The sequence below is a fragment of the Symphalangus syndactylus genome, chromosome 3, assembly GCF_028878055.3.
Source record: "Symphalangus syndactylus isolate Jambi chromosome 3, NHGRI_mSymSyn1-v2.1_pri, whole genome shotgun sequence".
NCBI classification, from domain to species: domain Eukaryota; kingdom Metazoa; phylum Chordata; class Mammalia; order Primates; family Hylobatidae; genus Symphalangus; species Symphalangus syndactylus.
The window spans coordinates 128910280-128931077 of NC_072425.2; the positions used below are offsets into that span (position 1 = coordinate 128910280).

The following is a 20798-nucleotide window of genomic DNA, read 5'->3' on the forward strand; positions in this document are numbered from 1 at the left end:
AGAAAGAGAAATACAGCATTTTGTTTTTGTGTTTGTTTCTGAGATGGAGTCTCATTCTGTGTCGCCCAGGCTGGAGTGCAGTGGCGCAATCTCGACCCACTGCAACCTCCACCTCCCAGGGTCAAGTGATTCTCCTGCCTCAGCCTCCCAAGAAGCTGGGATTACAAGTGTACACCACCACACCCAGCTAATTTTTGTATTTTTAGTAGAGACAGGGTTTCACCATGTTGGCCAGGCTGGTATCGAACTCCTGACCTCAAGTGATCTGCCCACCTTGGCCTCCCAAAGTACTGGGATTACAGGCATGAGCCACTATGCCCAGCGAAATACAGCATTTTGAATGAAGAAGCTGTATGTCTTCATTACGTCTAGGGAGTATTAGGTTCTAGGTTTCATGGTTTCAGAGAGATTTAGAAAAGCAGTAACACTTTTGGCCGGGCGCAGTGGCTCACGCCTGTAATCCCAGCACTTTGGGAGGCCGAGGTGGGTGGATCACAAAGTCAGGAGTTTGAGACCAGCCTGGCTAATATGGTGAAACCCTGTCTCTACTAAAAATACAGAAATTAGCTGGGCGTGGTGGCTGGTGCCTGTAATCCCAGCTTCTCGGGAGGCTGAGGCAGGAGAATTGCTTGAACCCGGGAGGCGGAGGTTGCAGCGAGCCGAGATCGTGCCAATGCACTCCAGCCTGGGAGGCAAGAGTGAAACTCTGTCTTAAAAAAAAAAAAAAAGAAAAGAAAAACAGTAATACTTTTGACTATTTTATGTAAAGAATATTTAACCTTGGCTCACATCTCTGCATGTTACTAGGAGCTCTTGAGGAATACTGATATACCTTGGTCCCACTCTCAGAAATTCTGACTGCTCTATGGTGGGCCTAGACATTAGTATTTTTAAAAAAGCTTTCCAGGTGATTCTGATTGTTAACCAAGGGGGCTGGGAACCCCTAGGTTAAGGGAACTGGAATGTTTCGCTGGGAAAAGACTCAAGTCAGCTTTACAAGAATCATATGGGAAAGCTTGGGAAGATAAAGCTTTCTGAGTTCCTACCCTCTGGAGACAACTGGTAGATTTAGGATGACGTCTGCTTATGAAAAACTTCCCTTGTGACCTTGATGTGCAGCCAGGTATGGCCACAGCGGGCTGGGTCAGTGCTTCTCATACTTTCATGTGCATATGAATCACCAGGAGAGCTTGTTAAGATATAGGCTGTGATTCAGTAGGCTAGGGAGGAGCCCAGGAGTCCGCATTTCTAACAGGCTCCCAGGTGTTGCCGATGCTACTGATCTGGGAAGCACACTTTAGTAGACAGCCGCTTAGTATAGTTTATTACACAAGGGATTCAAGCATTGGATGTGGTGGAGGGAGTGGTTTAGACTCAGGTACATCCTGAAAGTTCTAGGGAAGTCATTTAAGCCTCAGCAGTGCATTTATTTAGGCAGCAGCGTGGTAGAATGGAAAGAGCATTGGCTTGGGAGTCATATCTGGATTCCATATTCATGATTTACTGTTTGGGTAACCATGAACAAATTATTTCACCATTTTGTGTCTCTGTTTTCAATGAGGAAAATAAATACAAAAACATCTCCCTGCCAGATTAGCATTAGAGAATATGTGTTTAAAGAACCTAGCATAGCTCTTGATACAAAGTAGGTGTTCAGAAAAGTGACTATTTTACTGTTTATGCTGTGGAATCCTCTTTTGTTGGAAGACCAGACTGTGAGTAATGTGCATGAAAAATACTTAACAGTACTAATCAGTTTTGCATCAGAGACGACTTCTATGGGCAAGAAAAAACTAAGGCTACTTAAGTAGAAATTATCTTGACCTCAAGAAAAATACTTGTTCTTGTTTGTCCCCCACGCAATTAACTTTTGCAGTCATCTTAGTTATTGGCCTGATAAAATGTGACAAATGATTAACTGATTCAAACAAATATTTGTTGAGCTTCTGCTACTCTTAAGAGTCAAATAATTCTGAACTATTGTGACTCTCCACATAAAGCATATTTCAGGCCTTAGCTCCTTTGAGCTCACTGTCCTCTTTGCTTCTTTTCCTCCTTCTGGAGACCCTCTGAAGCTTGGGGTTCAGGTTGGGCTAATACTCTATTAGCACCCTATGTACCCCGTCATAGCGTTGTTTCTACCAGCCTGCAAGCTGGGGCTTGTTGTAGCCTCATAACTGGGTACAGTGCCTCAAATTATTGTTGAACTGATTGTGTGACATAGGATGCCCTCAAGGAGATCGGAGTCTGAGGTATCTGAGAGGTCAGGGAAGGCTTTCTGAAAAAAGTGATGCTTGAGCTGAGACTTAAGAAGAGGCAGGTTGGCCGGGTGCGGTGGCTTACGTCTATATTCCCAGCACTTTGGGAGGCCGAGGTGGGTGGATCACCTGAGGTCAGGAGTTCAAGACCAGCCTGACCAATATGGTGAAACCCCATCTCTATTAAAAATACAAAAATTAGCTGGGCGTGGTAGCAGGCGCCTGTAGTCCCAGCTACTAGGGAGGCTGAGACAAGAGAATTGCTTGAACCCGGAAGGCGGAGGTTGCAGTAAGCCGAGATCATGCCACTGCACTCCAGCCTGGGCGACAAAGCAAGACTCCGTCTCAAAAAAAAAAAAAAAAAAAAAAAAAAAAAGAGGCAGGAGTTAGAAGGAGGTGGAGCGGCTGGAAAGCATGGTGCATTTGGGGAACTGTACATAATTCAGAAGCATGGTGGGTATTTGGGGAATTGGGGTGAAGCTGGAGAACAGGTGAAGGCTAGCATGTGACGAGCTTAAATGGCAATTGGATTTTATCTTTGAGGATAATTAGAGACCAGTAACAGATTTTAAGCAGGAATGTGTGGAGGGTGGGTTGAGGATGATAATAGATACAGGGAAATTGGTTACGAGTTTTATATAACAGCCAGGTAATCAGATCCCACCTGTCACCTTAGTGTCTTTTCTGGGCTTAACTGCTTTCCCTCAGACCAGAGTGGTTCACTCTAGAGGTGCCCTTTGCCTGGTCTGCTTCTGACTGCACAGTGGGAGCAGACCTTGGAGCATCACAGATCTCATCTGGTCCCTGGCGATGGGTGTCTGGCCCACGTGAGGCAGCAGGTGCAGCCATTTCTGTTCTGTAGAGTAAGTTGGATACCAAGAGGCCCTTGGTAAATGCAGGGACAACGTTACTGGGTTTTAATACCATGTCTGCTATGTCCTAGCTATGGGGACATTAGAGAAGTTACATAACATCTCTGAACCTCGTCCATAAAATGGAGATAATGCTAACTCTAGTGTAGTTGTTTTTCTGAGAATTGAATTGGATGACGATGACAAAAATAATGTCATTTAGTACATTTAGTAAGCGTCCATTTTATGTCAGGCCCTGGCCCAGGTACATTCATTAATTAAAACATGGGTCAAACACCAAAAATTGTGTTTAGTTCATGATAGGTACTCAATAAGTATTAGATTCCTCCTCCCATGTCCTCCTGATCATTGCACTTCTACAGTTTGTCAGTGACTGATGGATTGTTGTCTTAGCACTGTCTTCCAAACGATGTTATTTATTCTCACAAATTGACACGGAGAGAAAATAATGACGATTTAATTCATGTTCAGGAAGCAGCCAGTGAGTAATTTCCAACATTGTTTCATTAAGGAAGTACTTGGGGCTTAGGAATCAACTGTATTTTAACCAAATTATAATTTAATACAATTAGCCCTTGAACTTAAATTTTAGGCTCAGGGTCCTGGGCTGCAAAGAAATCAGTCAGAGCTGCAACTTGGACTGTGACATTGCTTGTGTGATATTTTGATATTAGTGCCCATCTTTTGACCAAATAATCAGCATAAACATCTGAATACAAGTTCTGTTTAATGGACAAAATGTAATATGTAAGGTTGTCCAAGGATTGGAATGAATTGTATGTCCCTACCTAGATGCCTGACCAGTTTCTGATGATACTGGGCCCTAGCTTTGTCTAAAAGTAAATGAAAATGCCTGTTAGTCTTCAGTAACATTGTTCACTATAGCCTTTCTTTTTACTTCTTTGTGTAGGTTTTCGGTAACCAGATCCTCTTTGACAACATAAAGCATGGATTAAAACTAACTCTGTAGCAATCCTAGGATTATTGGCTCAGGAGAATAAATCTTGGGTTGACTGTGAGATGATTTCACTTAAGTCTCATTTTGAAGAAAGCAGCTATGGGAGAGGCAGCTCTGAGCATGGTTTATTGTTTATTCCTGGTTGCCCAAGAGCAATTCGTATGAGTATCACAGTCCGTTATGCATATGGCACGAGTGACTGTTTCTGAGAAGTGTGGTGGGTTGCTGGCAGTCGTGAATAGACCTGAAAACTGGCTGTGGTTCTGGGCTAAGCACTCATCCCTGGTCAACAGAGCAAAACTTGAGGAAAGCAAGAGTCATAGTCATTGAAAGACTCATCTGCTTATGTGTGTCTACAGTGCCACCCAAGTCCGAGGTTAGCTTATCACTGGAGATCAGCATAAAACTAGAGAATTTGTGAACATGTTCTGTGTCTGACCATGATATAATCTTTCTTCTTTCTTTCCTCAAAAATTTCTCCTGCTTCTGGATATAGGTTGCTTATCATACCCCAGTCACAAACGCTTCCTCAGAGGGTATGAGATAAGGGCTGAGATTAATATGCCAACTTTCCCTTACTTATATCTTTTATTTTCCAGCAACAGCTGCAGGCCTATGTGGCCTGGGTGAATGCACAGCTGAAGAAGAGGCCAGCAGTGAAGCCTGTGCAGGACCTGCGACAGGATCTCCGGGATGGCGTGGTCCTGGCATATCTCATCGAGATTGTTGGTCAGTTGGCCCAGGACTCTGATACTAGAGTACATAGATCAGAACCTGGCCTTCTTTATCCTCCATATGCCTTTTAGAGCAGGCTATTTTTTCTTTAGAATATATGGCAGTGGAGGTAGAGAAGACTTAAAATACTTGCCCAAGATTAATTCATTTATTTATTATTCAATAAACATTGTGTCCCAGGCACTGTATTATGCTTTGGGAATATGAGGATGAGAATAGTCTATGCTGTCAAGAGTCTACCAAACTAGTTCGAAAGGCTGGAAAGTGAAGTCAATTCCATTAATGTGCTTAGTACTCCAGTGGGGTAAGCACAGATGGGAGCACATAGGAGGGACACCCAGCCCAGTCTTAGGGGCTGGGGGATTGGCTTACCAGAACTGATGTCTCAACTGAGGCCTACCAAAAGAACTGGTATCTAAACCAAGGCCAGAGAAGGAAGTAGTAGTCAGGCAAAAAGAGGGATGTTACTGGCAGAAGGACCCTTCTGCCGTAATGCTTCATAAAAGGTTTTTTCCTCTTGAACCCTGGGGTTGTTGCCAGTCATTCTTACTAGATGGTACCATAACCTTATTTCCATAGCATTTTTCCATATTTCTATTATTATTTCTCTCATCGAATGGTAATTATGTGGTAATCATTTGATTACCTATCCTGTGTGATCTGAGCTCTTTAAGAGCAGGCATAGTATGTTTTTCTGTTTATGCAAGCTCTAGCCAAATGCACATAATAGGTTCTCAAACATTTATTGTTACATTAGTTAGCTGACTTTGCTTTGAGTTCTTGAGGGATATAGGACCTACAAGTGGTACGAAAGAAGCCAGGTTTGCAACAAGCAGCCCATCCATGAATACCTCATTGAGACAGTTTATGAATTCATCAGAGTATTCATCTGTAATGATAGTAAGAATGGCAACGGTAATAGCAACTGCTAGGATTGAACACTTTCTATCTTGTTTAATTTCATTTAATCATCACATCTTTGGGAAACATAATATTATCCCCACTTTTAGGAAACAAGCTTAAAAGAGAAGATTTATAAAAATAAATAGTACTTAGTATGAGTCAAACAAAATAGCTAAACATGCTATTTTGATTTATTTATGATAGGTGTATAATATGACTACTACTATTGTATTCATTTTATGAGGCTTAGGAAGGATAAGCAACTTTACAAAGTCACATAACTGTAAGTGCCAAAGTAGAGGTGCAAACCTAGATCTACTTTAATTCCAAAGCCTGTTTTAAACATTTGTTTCACTTATTTGAATAGGTTATACATGGACTAGTAGGAAATCCAGATGTACAAAAGGATGTAAGATCAAACCTCCTTTTTCCACTTATGTCCCCCCACCAGCTACCCATTTTTCCTTCTAGAGGCAACTAGTGTTAGCAGTTTCTTGCATTTCTTCCCAGAGAAACTTCCCATTCTATGTCTATACAAGTAATATGAATATGTATTCTTATTTTTCCAAATCCTAGGCCCTTTTTTTCCCATTCCCTCCCCTGCAAAACCCAGGGTTATTATTTTTTTTTCCTTTTTTTTTTTTTTTTGAGATGGAGTCTTGCTCTGTTGCCAGGCTGGAGTGCAGTGGCGTAATTTCAGCTCACTGCAGCCTCCACCTCCTGGGTTCAAGTAATTCTCCTGCCTCAGCCTCCCAAGTAACTGGGACTACAGGCGTGCGCCACCACGCCAAGCTAATTTTCGTATTTTTTAGTAGAGACGGGGTTTCACCATGTTGGCCAGGATGGTCTCGATCTCTTGACCTCGTGATCTGCCTGCCTTGGCCTCCCACAGTGCTGGATTACAGGCCTGAGCCACCGCGCCCAGCCAAAACCCAGGTTCTTAAACACAACTTTCTATTGTGACTTTGCTAGATAGAAAAGCTCCTCACAAGATTTTGCCTATACTTACTGGATCCACTTCCTTATTTCCTGTGCTTTCTTTAATCTGCCGTTATCAGGCTTTTGATCCCACTCCACTGAAACCGCCTTCCTCAAGGTCATATCAAATCCAGTGGCCAAGCCTCCACCTTATCAAATCCAGCGTCTAGGCCTCAGACCTCATTTTTTTCAACATAGCAGTACTTGACATAGTTGATAACGTCCTTCTCTTCAAAGACTTTCTTTACTTGGCTTCCAGAATCCTGTTAACTTCTAGTTTTCTTCCTTCCTCACGGGCTTCTTTCATTTGTTTTGCTGGCTTTTCATTTCCTTCCTGACCTCTAATCCTGGAGTGCTGCAGGTTCAGCCCTCTTATATATTATCTACTCCTAAGTGATTTCTTCCCAAATTTGTATCTTTAAGCTTGAATTTTTCCTTAAGTTATAGACATGAATATCCAACATCTCTACTTGGATGTCTAACATGCAACTCAAATTTCACACATCCTAGTCAGAAATTTGGACGTCCTTCCCCCTGCCAATCCCGTTATTCTCCAAGTTTCTTCATCTGAGTAACACACTGCATTATCATTTGCCTAGGTGTTAAAGCAGAACACTTAGAAGGTGTCCCTAATTGTCCTTTTTCTCATATATCGAATCTTTCATATGTGCCATCTGCTTTGTATTCACAATATACCTGCTATCTAACTTCTCATCAGTCAGCCTGTTCCACTCTACCCAAACCATCATGTCCTGTCTTGACTATTTTCATCATCCTTCAGACTGATCTCCCTGTTTCCTCTCTCCATAGTCTATTTCCATGCAGAGTCCATTTTATTTATTGTATTATTTTTGTAGAGACGGGATTTTCGCCAGTTTGCCTAGACTAGTCTTGAACTCCTGGGCTCAAGCAGTTCTCCTGCCTTGGCTTCCCAAAGTGCTAGGATTACAGGTGCGGGTGTAAGCCATGGCGCCCTGCCAGTCAACTTTTAAAAACATAAACCAGATTATGTCACTCCCTTGTCTCAGACTCTCCATTGGCTGCTCATTACACTTAGGATAAAATTCAGGCCTTTTGCTCTGGTCCAGAAAGCCCCGCATGCCCTGGCCTTGCTTGCCTCTCTAGCCTTTCCTAGGACTTGACTCCTTGCTCACTCCCCCAGCCACACTGCTCTTGCTGTTCTTCAGGTAAGCGGAGCTTGGGGTTTGTCCCTGTGGTTCCTCAGTCTGGAATGCTTCCTCCTCAAATCTTAAACATGCTTTACTTTATTCAAGGTGCTGCCAAATGTATTATCAGAGAGACCATGATCACTGTACTTTATTTTTCCTCAAGTACTTATCGCTACTATGAAATTATATTAAACACTTACTTGTTAACTTGATTGTTGTCTGCCACTCCTGCAGATATAAATTCTATGAAGGGAGGGACTTTATTGTTCTTTTTCTTTCCTGTTTCTCTGGTGCCCAGAATAGTGAGTACTTGCCACTCAGTAGATGCTGAGTGAATATTTGCTGACTGAATAAATGTACACACAGTAACTTCACAGACCCCTAAGTATAAATTTGAAAGCCTTCCATCTAAATGACAAACACCAGGACTTAACTCATTTATATATTTATGTATAATGTTGGTGTTCACATCAAATCTTCCCTTCCTCTGTGTCTAGCTGCTATGAAACTTTGATAATATTCCTCCCTATAACTTCCTATATTTTTCTGTCTCCTAACAGCAGGAGAAAAGCTGATTGGGGTACAGCTGAGTCCCAGTAACCAACAGGAGATGAAGAATAATGTGGAGAAAGTGCTACAGTTTGTGGCCTCTAAAAAGATTCGTATGCACCAGACTTCAGCTAAAGGTCAGTGCCTCATCACATCCTTGGTGCATGAGTATACTCAATGTTAACCAGTGAGTGCTAGCCTCAGGAAAATCCTTGGTTGTAACCTGTGGGGAGATAGAAAGTCTCCATTCATTTTATTTTATTTTTTATTTTATATTTCATGATTATTATTTTTTGTGATGGAGTTTCACTCTTCTTGCCCAGGCTGGAGTGCAATGGCACAATCTTGGTTCACTGCAACCTCTGCCTCCCTGTTTCAAGTGATTCTCCTGCCTCAGCCTCCCAAGTAGCTGGGATTACAGGCATGTGCCACCATGCCTGGCTAATTTTGTATTTTTAGTAGATATGGGGTCTCACTGTGTTGGTCAAGCTGGTCTTGAAATCCTGACCTCAAGTGATCCACCTGCCTGGCCTTGGCCTCCCAAGGTGCTGGGATTACAGGCGTGAGCCATTGTGCCCAGGCATTCATTTTAATTGAATACAGATTTGCTTGAGTGTATGTAGGAAAATTAGTGGTTAGAGAAGAAATTATGGTCGGGCATGGTGGCTCATACCTCTAATACCAGCACTGGGAGGCCAAGGCGGGAAGATCACTTGAGCCCAGGAGTTTGAGACCATCCTGGGCAACATAGTGAGGCTCTGTCTCTATTTTTTAAAAAAGAGAGAAATTACAATATTGGAATATTAATTTTAGAATTTCTCATTTAAGTTATCAAAAATGAAGAGATTATGTATTTTAAGTTCCTTGGGTTTCATGACAAAATATTATTTAAGATACTCATAACCTACATTTTTTTCCATCTAGTTTTTTAGAAGGGAAATATTTTATAGCCCTGTTTTTGAATATCATAGAACATTCTAGGCAGGATGAAAGCAGCTCTGTGACCGCATCTGCCCTCTTCTGTAGTGGCTTGGCCCAGATGGGTTTGCCGGTCTATTTTGAGCCCAGGCTTCAAGGGAGGAACAATGTAGGTGTTCTTAGAGAGCATAGGCTCCCTAGTTCTCTTGCTGTTTCTCGAGAACTGACTATAGATCTGGTTTTGTTTCAGCATCAGTTCCTGGGTCTGATTGCCTTTCGGTCTCATGACAATAGGGGCAGAACAACTCATGTTGGATTATTATATTAGTGTTCTCTGTGTTTAGATCATTTAGAAGGGGCCAATACTGATCATTGAGAGCACCTTATAGAAGGTATCAAAGAATCCTTCACCACTTCTTCTCAACATAGTACTGGCAGTCCTAGCCAGAGCAATCAGGCAAGAGAAAGAAATAAAAGGCATCCAAATAGGAGAAGAAAAAGTCAAACTATCTCTCTTCACTGATGATGTGATTCTATACCTAGAAAACCCCAAAAGGCTCTGCCAAAGGGCTCCTAGAACCGATAAATGACTTGAGTAAAGTTTCAGGATATAAAATCAGTGTGCAAAAATCAGTAGCATTTATTTTACTTTTTTGAGATGGAGTTTTGCTTTGTCACCCAGACTGGAGTTCAGTGTTGTGATCTCACCTCACTGCAACCTCCGCCTCCTGGATTCAGGTGATTCTCCTGCTTCAGCCTCCTGAGTAGCTGGAGCTACAGGCATGCGCCACCATGCCTGGCTTATTTTTGTAGAGACGGGATTTCATCATGTTGGCCAGCGTGGTCTTTAACTCCTGACCTCAAGTGATCCACCTGCCTCAGCCTCCCAAAGCGCTGGGATTATAGGCATGAGCCACCGCGCCTGGCCAAATCAGTTGCATTTCTATACACCAATAACATTCTAGCTGAGAGACAAATTATGAACAGAATCCCACTTACAATGACCACACACAAAAAAGAAATATCTAGGAATACATCTAACCGAAGAGGTAAAAGAAATTCAAAATACAAAAATTAGCCAGGTGTGGTGGTGCGTGCCTGTAGTCCCAGCTACTCAGGAGGCTGAGACAGGAGAATAGCTTGAGACCAGGAGGCCAAGGTTCCAGTGAGCCGAGATTGCGCCACTGCACTCCAGCCTGGGCGACAGAGCGAAACTCTATCTCAAAAAAAAAAAAAAGAACAAAGCTACAAAGCTGGGGTGTCACATTACCTGACTTCAATCTATACTACAAGACTACAGTAACCAAAACAACATGATACTGGTATAAAAACAGACACATAGACCAATGGAACAGACTAGAGAACCCAGAAATAAAGTTCCACACCTACAACCATGTGATCTTTAACAAACTCAACAAAAATAAGCAATGAGGAAAAGAATCCCTATTCAATAAATGGTGCTGGGATAACTGGCCAGCCATATGCAGAAGAATGAAACTAGATCCCTGTCTATCACCATATACAAAAATTAACTCAAGATGGAATAAAGACTTAAATATAAGACCTTAAACTATAAAAATCTTAGAAGAAAACCTAGGAAATAACCCTTCTTGATATTGGCATTGGCAAAGAATTTATTAGTAAATCCTCAAAGCAATTGCAACATAAACAAAAATTGATAATTGGAATCTAATTAAACTAAAGAGCCTCTGCATAGCAAGAGAAACTATCAAGGGAGTAAACAGCCTATAGAATGGGAGGAAATATTCACAAACTATGAATCTGACAAAGGTCTAATATCTAGAATCCGTAGGGAACTTAAATCAACAAGCAAAAACAAATAACCCTCTTAAACAGTGGGCAAAGGACATGTACAGTACTTCTCAAAAGAAGACATACAAGTGGCCAACAAACATATGAAGAAAAGCTCATCAACACTAATCAGATAAATGCAAATCAAAACCACAGTGAGATACTATCTCACACCAGTCAGGATGGCTTTTTATAAAGTCAAAAAATAACAGATGTTGGCGAGGCTGTGGAGAAAAGGGGACACATATATTGTTGGTGGGAATGTAACTTTGTCCAGCCACTGTGGAAAGTAGTTTGGAGATTTCTCCAAGAACTACAGCAATCCCATTACTGGGTATATACCCAAAGGAAAATAAATCATTCTACCAAAAGGACACATGTACCCGTAGGTTCATCACAGCGCCATTCACAATAGCAAAAACATGGAATCAACCTAGGTGCCCATCAACAGTGCAGTGAATAAAGAAAATGTGGTATATATATATATATATATCATAGGATACTATGCAGCCATAAAAAAAAAAAAACACGTCCTTTGTTGCCACATGGATGCAGCTGGAGGCCATTATCCTAAGCAAACTAATGCAGAACCAGCAAACCAAACACCATTATGTTCTTGCTTATAACTGGGAACTAAACATTGGGTGCACATTGGGACATAAAGATGGGAATGATAGAAACCAGGGACTACTAGAGGAGGGAGAGAGGGAGGGGGGAAGGGCTGCAAACTACCTGTTGGGTACTGTGCTCACTATCTGGATGATGAGTTCAGTTGTACCCTAGACCTCAGCGTCACACAATATACCTTTGTAACAAACCTACATGTGTACCACCTGCTTCTAAAACAAAAGGTGAAAAAGAAAAAAACAAATACAAATAATCCTTTTCCAAGACTAGTATATTTAAAGGCTACAAAGCTAAAAAATAAAATAAAATTTTACCCATTTCCTTACATTGACTTTCCCCAGACTTACCACACTGTGTTCTGCCTACATTCCTCTTTTATTTCTAGGGCAAAATTTAGAGTTCCACGATACCTCTGATCTGGTTCCCATGTGGAGTGGGCTTGGGGATCTGGCCCATTAAAGTCAGCTATTTTGAGGGAACACTGCCATTTAGGACATCATTGTCATTTACCTGGAGAAGTGTAACAGTCTGAATTAGTCCCGCGGCATTGATTTTTGTCCCCTTCTCATCTGCTCTCCACACTGCAGTCAGAATGATCTTTCTAAGAGTACATATACTCATGCCACTCCTCCATATCTGAGGACCCTTAGGATAAAATCCACAGTCCTTCCTGTGGCCTCCCATGCCCTGTGTGATCCACCCTGTGATTCACCCCCCTGCTGCCTCACCTTTCCCTGTCTCCCCCTGCATTCTGGGCTCTGGCTATGCTGAACTTCTTTCACTTCCTCCACCACAGTGCTGTGTCACAGAAATAGAATGCAAGTCACATAGGTAACTTAAGAGTTTCTAATAGCAGGCCGGGTGCAGTGGCTCACACCTGTAATCCCAGTACTTTGGGAGGCTAGGCTTCCCTGATCACACTCCTGGTCACTTGAGGTCAGGAGTTCAAGACCAGTGTGGCCAACATGGTGAAACCCCAACTCTACTAAAAATACAAACATTAGCTGGGCGTGGTGGTGGGCACCTGTAATCCCAGCTACTCAGGAGGCTGAGGGAGGAGAATCGCTTGAACCCAGGAGGCAGAGGTTGCAGTGAGCCAAGATCGTGCCATTGCATTCCAGCCTGGGTGATATAGTGAGCTCCGTCTCAAAAAAAAAAAAAAAAAAAGAGTTTCTAATAGCCACATCATAAAAAAAGAAACAGGTGGGCCGGGCGCAGTGGCTCATGCCTGTAATCCCAGCCTTTGGGAGGCTGAGGCAGGTAGATCACCTGAGGTCACAAGACCAGGCTGGCCAACATGGTGAAACCCCATCTCTACTAAAAATATAAAAAATTAGCTGGGCGTGGTGGCGGGCACCTGTAATCTCAGCTACTCAGGAGGCTGAGGCAGGAGAATTGCTTCAACCTGGGAGGTAGAGGTTGCAGGGAGCCAAGATCACGCCATTACACTCCAGCCTAGACAACAAGAGCGAAACTCCATCTCAAAAAAAACAAAAAAGGTGAGATTAATTTTAATAATATTTCATTTAACTCTATATATCCCAAATACCATTTCATGAAATCAATATAAAAAATTATCGAGATATTTTGCATTTTGGGGGCATGTGTGTATGCTAAGTACATACTACACTTAGAGCACATTTCATTTCAGACTAGTGACTTTTTAAGTGCTTGATAGCTACAGGTGGCTAATGGTTCCCATATTAGATGGCGTAGCTCTAATATTGCATGCTCTTTCCCACTTCAAGACTTTCACACCTGCTGTTCCCTCTTCCTGGAATACTCTTTGTCTTTCTCTTGTCTAACTAATGTGCTACTCTTTGTCAATCAAGTCTCAGTTTAGAACCCACTTCTTCTAGGAATCTTTCTCTGAGCCATCTAGATAAGATGTCTCTACTCTGACCTCCCAAAGAATCCTGTACTTCTCTTATCAAAACACATGATCTTACTTTATTGTCATTGCTGTTATATATTTGGTCTCTCTTGTTGCCCAGAGCTTTGTGAGGACTGAGACCCTGACTGCCTTGCTTACCTGTATCACTAGCAAAATGTATTAAATGCAGAAGTCCTCAGCTTTTGCCTCCCTCTTAGGACCTCTTGGTCTGTTTTATTCTTGGTCCGTTTTATCCTTCAGATATTGTGGACGGCAACCTGAAGTCTATTATGAGGCTGGTCCTTGCCTTGGCAGCTCATTTCAAACCTGGCTCTAGCAGGACAGTGAACCAAGGTCGGGACTCCAGAGCCCCTCTGCAAAGTCACCGACCACACTGTGCCACTGCTGTTGCCCAGGGAGCAGCTGCTGCTCTGGCCGATGTGTGTCATGACATGTCCCGATCAGGACGGGATGTCTTTCGATACAGACAGAGGTAAGGGTAGAAATCTGAGGATGGGAACTGATCCCTCTCTCTGATACTTCTTCTGTTAGATGATACAGTGCCGTAGATAGAAACGTCACCCAAACAGCCCCAGATTGCAGAAAAGAACATGGAGTGGGGAGGTAGGGGAGGGCACTCTCAAAAGAGAAAAGCCTTTTCTTCTGAGATGTTTATTTTTATTTTGCATTCAGCAGGAAGTAAAGGAATCTTACATGTAAGTTTTTGCGCTGGTGCCCAAAATTTAAATATACGCCTTTGGCACAGTGTGTTTTCTTCACTGGGAGGTCTGTGGGAGCAGTGTTCAGTTCATCTAGGGGAAGCTCTACTCTGGAATGTACCCAAAGGTCAGGTTGTCCTGGGAGTCATGGCAGGAAATGCTTTGTGGGTTGTGTATCTGCTAAGAGAGAGCAGGACCCTGAGGTGTTGCAGAGATTGGTGAATTACTTGTTTTTTGTCTGCCTTCCCTGCTAGGTACCAAGTGTCTTTGAGGCAGGGGTTTTGTCTTACTCATCTATGTATACTACTCGCAGAGTGGCAGTCTATCTGTATTTGTTGAGTTGATCTGATCTGAAGGACTGACACCCTCCCTTTGCTGGTGTCCTTTGACTTTAGGAACAGCAGCATGGATGAAGAAATTGAGAATCCATACTGGAGCGTGCGGGCCCTAGTGCAGCAGTATGAAGGGCAACAAAGGTCCCCATCTGAATCCAGCTGCTCCAGGTAACTGTGGTCTCTGAAACCTGAATTCTGGGGGATTTTCGGAGTTCTCGGCTTCAAGTAACAATACAACAAGCAAAAAGGCACCTAAGCCCTTTTTCTCCCCTCAGTTTATGTTTGGCTTTAAAGGGATACCCCTTAGCAGTGCTTTGTGGGTTTGTGCTAGTAGAAGGGTAGGAAGGTAGGGTGGGGTGCTGGTTTATTTCCCACAAATGGACTCTGTGCAGTCCCAGTGCCAGTGCTTAACTGTGACCACATGGGGACATGGCTGGAACCTGTCAGGGCCCAGTCCAGTGGTTCTGACATTTGCATATCAGGTGCCAGTGTTTATGATAGCCAGTTCCATTGTACTGTCCTTGAGCCTAAGTGTAACTCTTAAGTTAAGGCCTGAAAAGTCTGTGTAAAGCTCATAGAAGAGAAGAAACTGAGCAGAGTTGTCTTAGAGCATTAGAATGTTTCCAACTTTCCTCTACAGGAACTGTGGCTGATTAGTATGCGTTTGAGCAAACTAATGATGTTTGGGACTCTAACTAAAAGTTGTCTGTATCCTTTAGAGCCAAGTACAGAGACCAAAACAGGATACAGTGCCCTAATAAAAACCTTATCAATGGCAGAAAAAGATTACTTTACTGGCTCATGTAAATCGTGCTTCTGTAAACACTCCCCAGATCATGTTTTTACTAACTTCATTTTGTTGCTGAATCATAATTTATGCTCTAATGACCTTTTCTTTCCTATCCCAACCCTGTGTAATCTGCTCTATTTAGGGCTAATTGTTCCTTGTCTTGTATGTATGTTATGTGTCCTTGTTTTCTTCCTCCTATTTTTTTTTCTCATAAAATTCCATCCTATTTTGATGCACCATTTCCTAATTTATTGAGGTCATATGGAACTCTTTCTAGTATTTTAATATACTGGTAACCTTGCTAACTTTTTACCTTTTACATTTAATAGGTGTGCTCTTCCTTATAAAATTCACATAACATAAAATTAATCATTAAACATTATAAAGTGTACAATTCAGTGGCATTTAGTACTTTCATAATGTGGTGCGACCATCACCTCTATCCACTCAGAAGACATCTTCATCACCCCAAAAGGAAGCCCTGTGCCCATGAAGCAGCAGGTGTGCTTTTAATGAGAATCTAAATCATTTCTTCCTTGCTTGCTGCTTAGGTTATCACCTGGGGCAGAATCGAAGGATGTTTTTGTTGTATGATGATATCTATTGCTTCCTGCACTTCTGCGGGCCTTTCACTCTTCTGAGCCTGACAGTGCCTGCTAGAGTTGGGGGTAGGAGGAAGAGTGGATTTCTTCCTGAGGGCACCTGCTTTCTCCTCCAAGGCAGGAGGACTGAGGGGAGGGCTGTGAGACTGTGAATGTGTGAATGAGGGGCCCACCGGCTATCAGGCTGCAGTGAGCTAATGGTGACAGTTTTCTAGGAGAGGGGCCAGAGGAGAATTGTTTGCTTTACCCTGTTTTTCACTACTCGATTTTGACATTTTCTTCTAATGCTGACCCCTCATCCAGCTCTTTGGCATGCTGGGTTAGTAGCTGCCTTTTCCTCAGTGAGCCCCTGGGGAAGGAGAGGGCTTCTTGTCGCTATCTGGAACCCAACAGGTTCCCGCACATTCTTAGCCCTCGCCCCCAGGGAGCCCACTTAGTGGCTCTGTGACCCATGAAGAGCGCAGGAGCCCCCAGATGTGGCTTGCTCAGGACGGGAGTGACTCAGAAGGAAGGATAGCCCCTGGGTGTCTCATTCCCTGCCACTGCTCCTCCGGAGACGCCCTGGGGAAGCCCTGCCAGCCTGTTGCTCGGAAAACCGCATACCAGCCTCATTGTAGCCAAGCAAAATGATCCTTAGTTGGTTAAAAAGAACACACGAAACGCCAGAGGGGAAGGTGGGAGGGGATAGGTGCTCGGCGAATTTTCCTGGGGAGCGTCAGTCTCCACCCCGAGGAGCTGCCAGAGCTCCATGCGGGCCTGACCTGTCCGACCCACCCCCTCGTCCACAAAGGGAGGGCTCGGAGTGGAGAAGGCAAGGTTTTTGGTGCGGGGCTCCCCAGCACTCAGACCGCCAGAGCCCTCCTCGTGATTCTGCCGATACGCAGCTCTTCCCCTGCCTATCCTGAGGCTCCCAATCTCTCCTCGCATCCCCCAACCCCTCGTTGACGCCCCCACCCCCGCCCCCACCCCGCCCAGCCCCGCCCCTGGCCTGCACCCTCAACCTCCGCCCAGAGCGATCGGTTGGCCAGCGGAGCTGGCTTGGGTCGGAGCCCGGCTGCCTCGCCGCGTGTGACAGCCCAGGGAGGGAGCAGAGGGAGGGGCGGGGAGGGATCCGGAAGGTGGCACGGAGTGGGATCGCCGCTGGGGACTCGAGGCGGGAGCCTCCCTCCCAGTGGGAGATGGGTTGAGATGCCCCCGCCAGGGGGGATGCCCAGCACCGTGCGTCCGCGGAGGCCAAGATGCAGCGGCCAGGGGCCGGCAGCCTGCGAGGGGAGGCAGCTTCCGCCGGGGCCGGGCTGCGGCACAGTCTGAGCGGCCGGGACTGCGCGCTTCAGAGCCTGGAGCATCCCAGTCGCTGGGGCCGAGACGCCGCCGCCGCCGTTCCCACTTTCTCCAGCGAGCCGGACCAGTAGCTCCGCTAGCTGGCCTTCCCGTGGAGGCGTTTTCCAGCCCCAGCGCGGGGAGACATGCCTGAATTTGGGAGCAATGTGACTCTCAGCCTCCCACTTCACCCGGGGACGCAGGCTTGCTGAAGCCCGAGACAGGAGGGGGACCATGGGAGGGACGCAAGTCAAATGGTGAGCTGAAGCCACTCTGGCTTTGGAAGTGGAGGGCCTGGGTGGGAGCAGGGGCAGGGCTGGAGGATGCTGTTGGCCAGAGACAGGCGGGGTGGGGGAGCACTATGTTGGGAGGACTGACTGCTGACCAGGGGTTATCACTATAAAATACGGTGGGCTTAGGAAGTGGAGCCAGCATGGGGGGAGGAGGAGTAGCCCTTGGCGTCTGCCAGGGTCTTTGGTGGGGGAGGGCACTTCATGAGGACATAGGACTCTTCCTTATTGCCTATTACCCGTTTAAAAAAATTAATTTGAGTGGGATTTGGAAGTATCTTTGCTGCAGGATTGCTTGTCTGATAAATTAAGATAGAAGAGCTATTAAACCTGTGGGAATTAAGAAATGTATCAGCCAGACCTGATCAGTCATTCTCTGACCTCAGAGAGGATTATGATGCTAAGTAGGGGATTGTTTATAAAATAGGACTTTTAAGCTAATCAGGGAGGAGCCTGCATATACATAATTAATTAGCATTAAAATATTTTTCTCTGACCTGGGGCAGAGGATATAATGCATATTCCTTGTCCATGAGGTACTTCTTTAGGGAGGCAGCAGGGTGCCTGCTCTGACATGTGCCTCGGGAGTTTCCTGCCTGAGGTCCTTTATCTCTCCACTTGGCCATCGAGTTTCATGGTCTCACCTCTCGGTGGCCTCACATTGGCAGCCTCAATTCAAGAAAGAGAAATGTTGTTTTCCTTTGGCTGCTCTGCCACTCCCCCAGCGGGGTTAGATATCCAGACATCCGCCTCCTTCTGCCCTTATATGGGAGATAACTCTTAGGAAGGAGAAGGAGCTGAGCATGCGTCTGTGCTTTTAGGAAAGCAGTTTTCTAGCATCCCAGGTTCACACTGCACCCTCCTCCCCGACTTTGTCTCACACGTAACAACTGTGGTCCAGCAAAGTCAGAGGATGGAACATGTCATCCATAGCACCTTGTCAGATGAGAAAGTGTTGTTTTCTTGTTTCTCAAAGATGAGCAGCTCTTGCAGGCCGCTTTCTACACTTGGATTCCCATTTCTCTAAGAAGGTAAATGCTGAGGCCTGAGCAGGCACAAATCTATTCTCCTTGTGAATGACATAGTACACTTGGATGAGAGCTTTTCAAGCAGCTAATTCATGTTGGCCTGGAAGTCAAGATTGCCTAAGTGGTGAAAGATGAATAAGAAAGTTCTAGAAAGCAATTGCTATTTCAGAATATCACTTCTTGCCACTCCCTACCCCTCCTGCGTGTTTGGGTTATAGATCTATAGATATAGATCTATAGATATGGTTAAGCAACTTTCTTTAATTTGATATTTCAATTTAAAAGCTTTAAAATGTATTCTGTGGTTCTAAGAAGGAAGAGAATGTATTTCTAGTTGAGGTCATTCCCAGCAAAGCACCTAAAATACGGACAGTGAGGAGGATGAGACACTAGTCCTCAAGCTGCCTCACTGCTTTTGAAGTGCCTGGCTACCTCCACCATGCCTGGCTCTTGTTTTTTACTGGATTCTAGGAAGACAAAATGTTAACTCCTGATCGTGGTTGTGAGGATTCGCCTGGGAGACTTCACGGGCACATTAAGTGGGTCAGTGAATCCTAGCCACTTTCACTGTTGTCTGGGTGATAGATTTGGAAAGAATTCCTGAGAGGGGGCTGGGCCAGGAGACCCCTCAGCCCCTGAGATTCTTTCAGTGCTGATGTTCTCAAGGTGCAGTGCAAAGAGAGATGGCTCGAGACTCCTTTTCCTTGTCACATGGAAGCACCAGCCTCACATTCCCATCTTGTCTTGTAGATTTGCTGTTTTTTTTGAGATTTAAACTTCCACTTCCCTGAAAAATCTGCCTAGTTCCTTCCAAGGCTAGTAGTTATATCAGAACTTAAGGGCCAGGTACGGTGGCCCACGCCTGTAATCCCAGTACAGAGGCTGAGGAGAGAGGATCACTTGAGCCCAGGAGTTTGAGACCAGCCTGGGTAACACGGGGAGACCTTGCCCTGCAAAATAATTAAAAAATTAGCCCGGCATCATATGCACCTGTAGTCCTAGCTGCTCGGGAGGCTGAGGCAGGAGATTTGCTCAAGCCCATGAGCTTGAGGCTGCCATGAGTTATGATGGAGCCACTGCACTCCAACCTGGGCAACAGAGTGAGATCCTGTCTCAAAAAAATAAAACAAAACAAAACCTTAAGAATTGTTGAGAAGATTCTGAGGATAATTTGAAAGTATTGTGTCAGAAATATAAATAACTCTTTGATAGGAATAAATCAAGTAAACCATTACTCCACTATTCCTAGCATGTCTTTCCCCTTTTGACATATTATCTTCCCCTTGTCATGCTCTAGCTCAATCACTGATATATAACTGCTCCTCTGCCCAGCCTGGCAATGTACACCCTCCAGCAACTTTTCCCCTTGAACCACCCCCACCCGGTACTCTCTTTTGTGATCAGCTCAGAGCTGATCTGCCATGATAACTTGGCTGGTATTGCCTGTATCTGTGAGAGATCAGTGTTTTGGAAATAAAATTTCCTTCTAGCTCCAAAAGCTACGAGACACAGACTGGCATCAATCTTTGAACGTGGGCCCAGGGATGGTGATGGAGGAGGTGGTGGGAGGTAAAACAAAACAAAACTTGGAGTTCTTTGAATGCTAGATTACCCATCATTTTGGTAAATCTCTTCTCAATGAATTAGGCTTAAAGACATCCTCGTTGTGGGAAAGACTTTATAGGACTGGGTCATTCCTTTATTCAATATTAATTTCATTCATTCAAAAAGTTAATCATTAAATAAATATTTTATTTTCTGTGGGCCAAGTACTGTGTTATCCATGGAGGAGTTAGATGAATAAGAACCTGTTCCTGTTCTCAGGAATAAATTATGAAAGCTGCCTTCTGAACAACTCTTCATAATAATTGTTTTTCTTCCTTTTTCTTCAATCACAGCCTGACTTCACCCAGTCCAATCCACAGTGCAAAGAGCGAGTCCATTATAACCCAGTCAGAAGAGAAGGCAGATTTTGCGATTATTCCCTCTGAAGGAATAGAGAACAGAACAGGTACTGTCTCTACGCCTGCCTGGGCTGGTTCAAGGAACAGTCAGCTTGAAG

The 20798-nt window shown here is 44.3% G+C and overlaps 1 protein-coding gene across 4 annotated transcripts in view; it reads left to right on the top strand.

Annotated features, from left to right (window-relative positions):
• Positions 1-20798, top strand: part of DIXDC1 (DIX domain containing 1) — a 97683-nt gene that overhangs the window by 33680 nt on the left and 43205 nt on the right. For 2 of the 4 annotated variants that reach the window (XM_063636514.1, XM_055273096.2), the window contains 5 exons: positions 4688-4817; positions 8434-8559; positions 13914-14145; positions 14767-14874; positions 20635-20747. In XM_063636514.1, the coding sequence (XP_063492584.1) occupies positions 4688-4817; positions 8434-8559; positions 13914-14145; positions 14767-14874; positions 20635-20747 (709 nt within the window). Of the gene's footprint in view, positions 1-4687; positions 4818-8433; positions 8560-13913; positions 14146-14766; positions 15891-17078; positions 17676-20634; positions 20748-20798 lie in introns of those variants that run through there. The other 2 variants (XM_055273098.2, XM_055273097.2) reach the window with 2 other exon arrangements.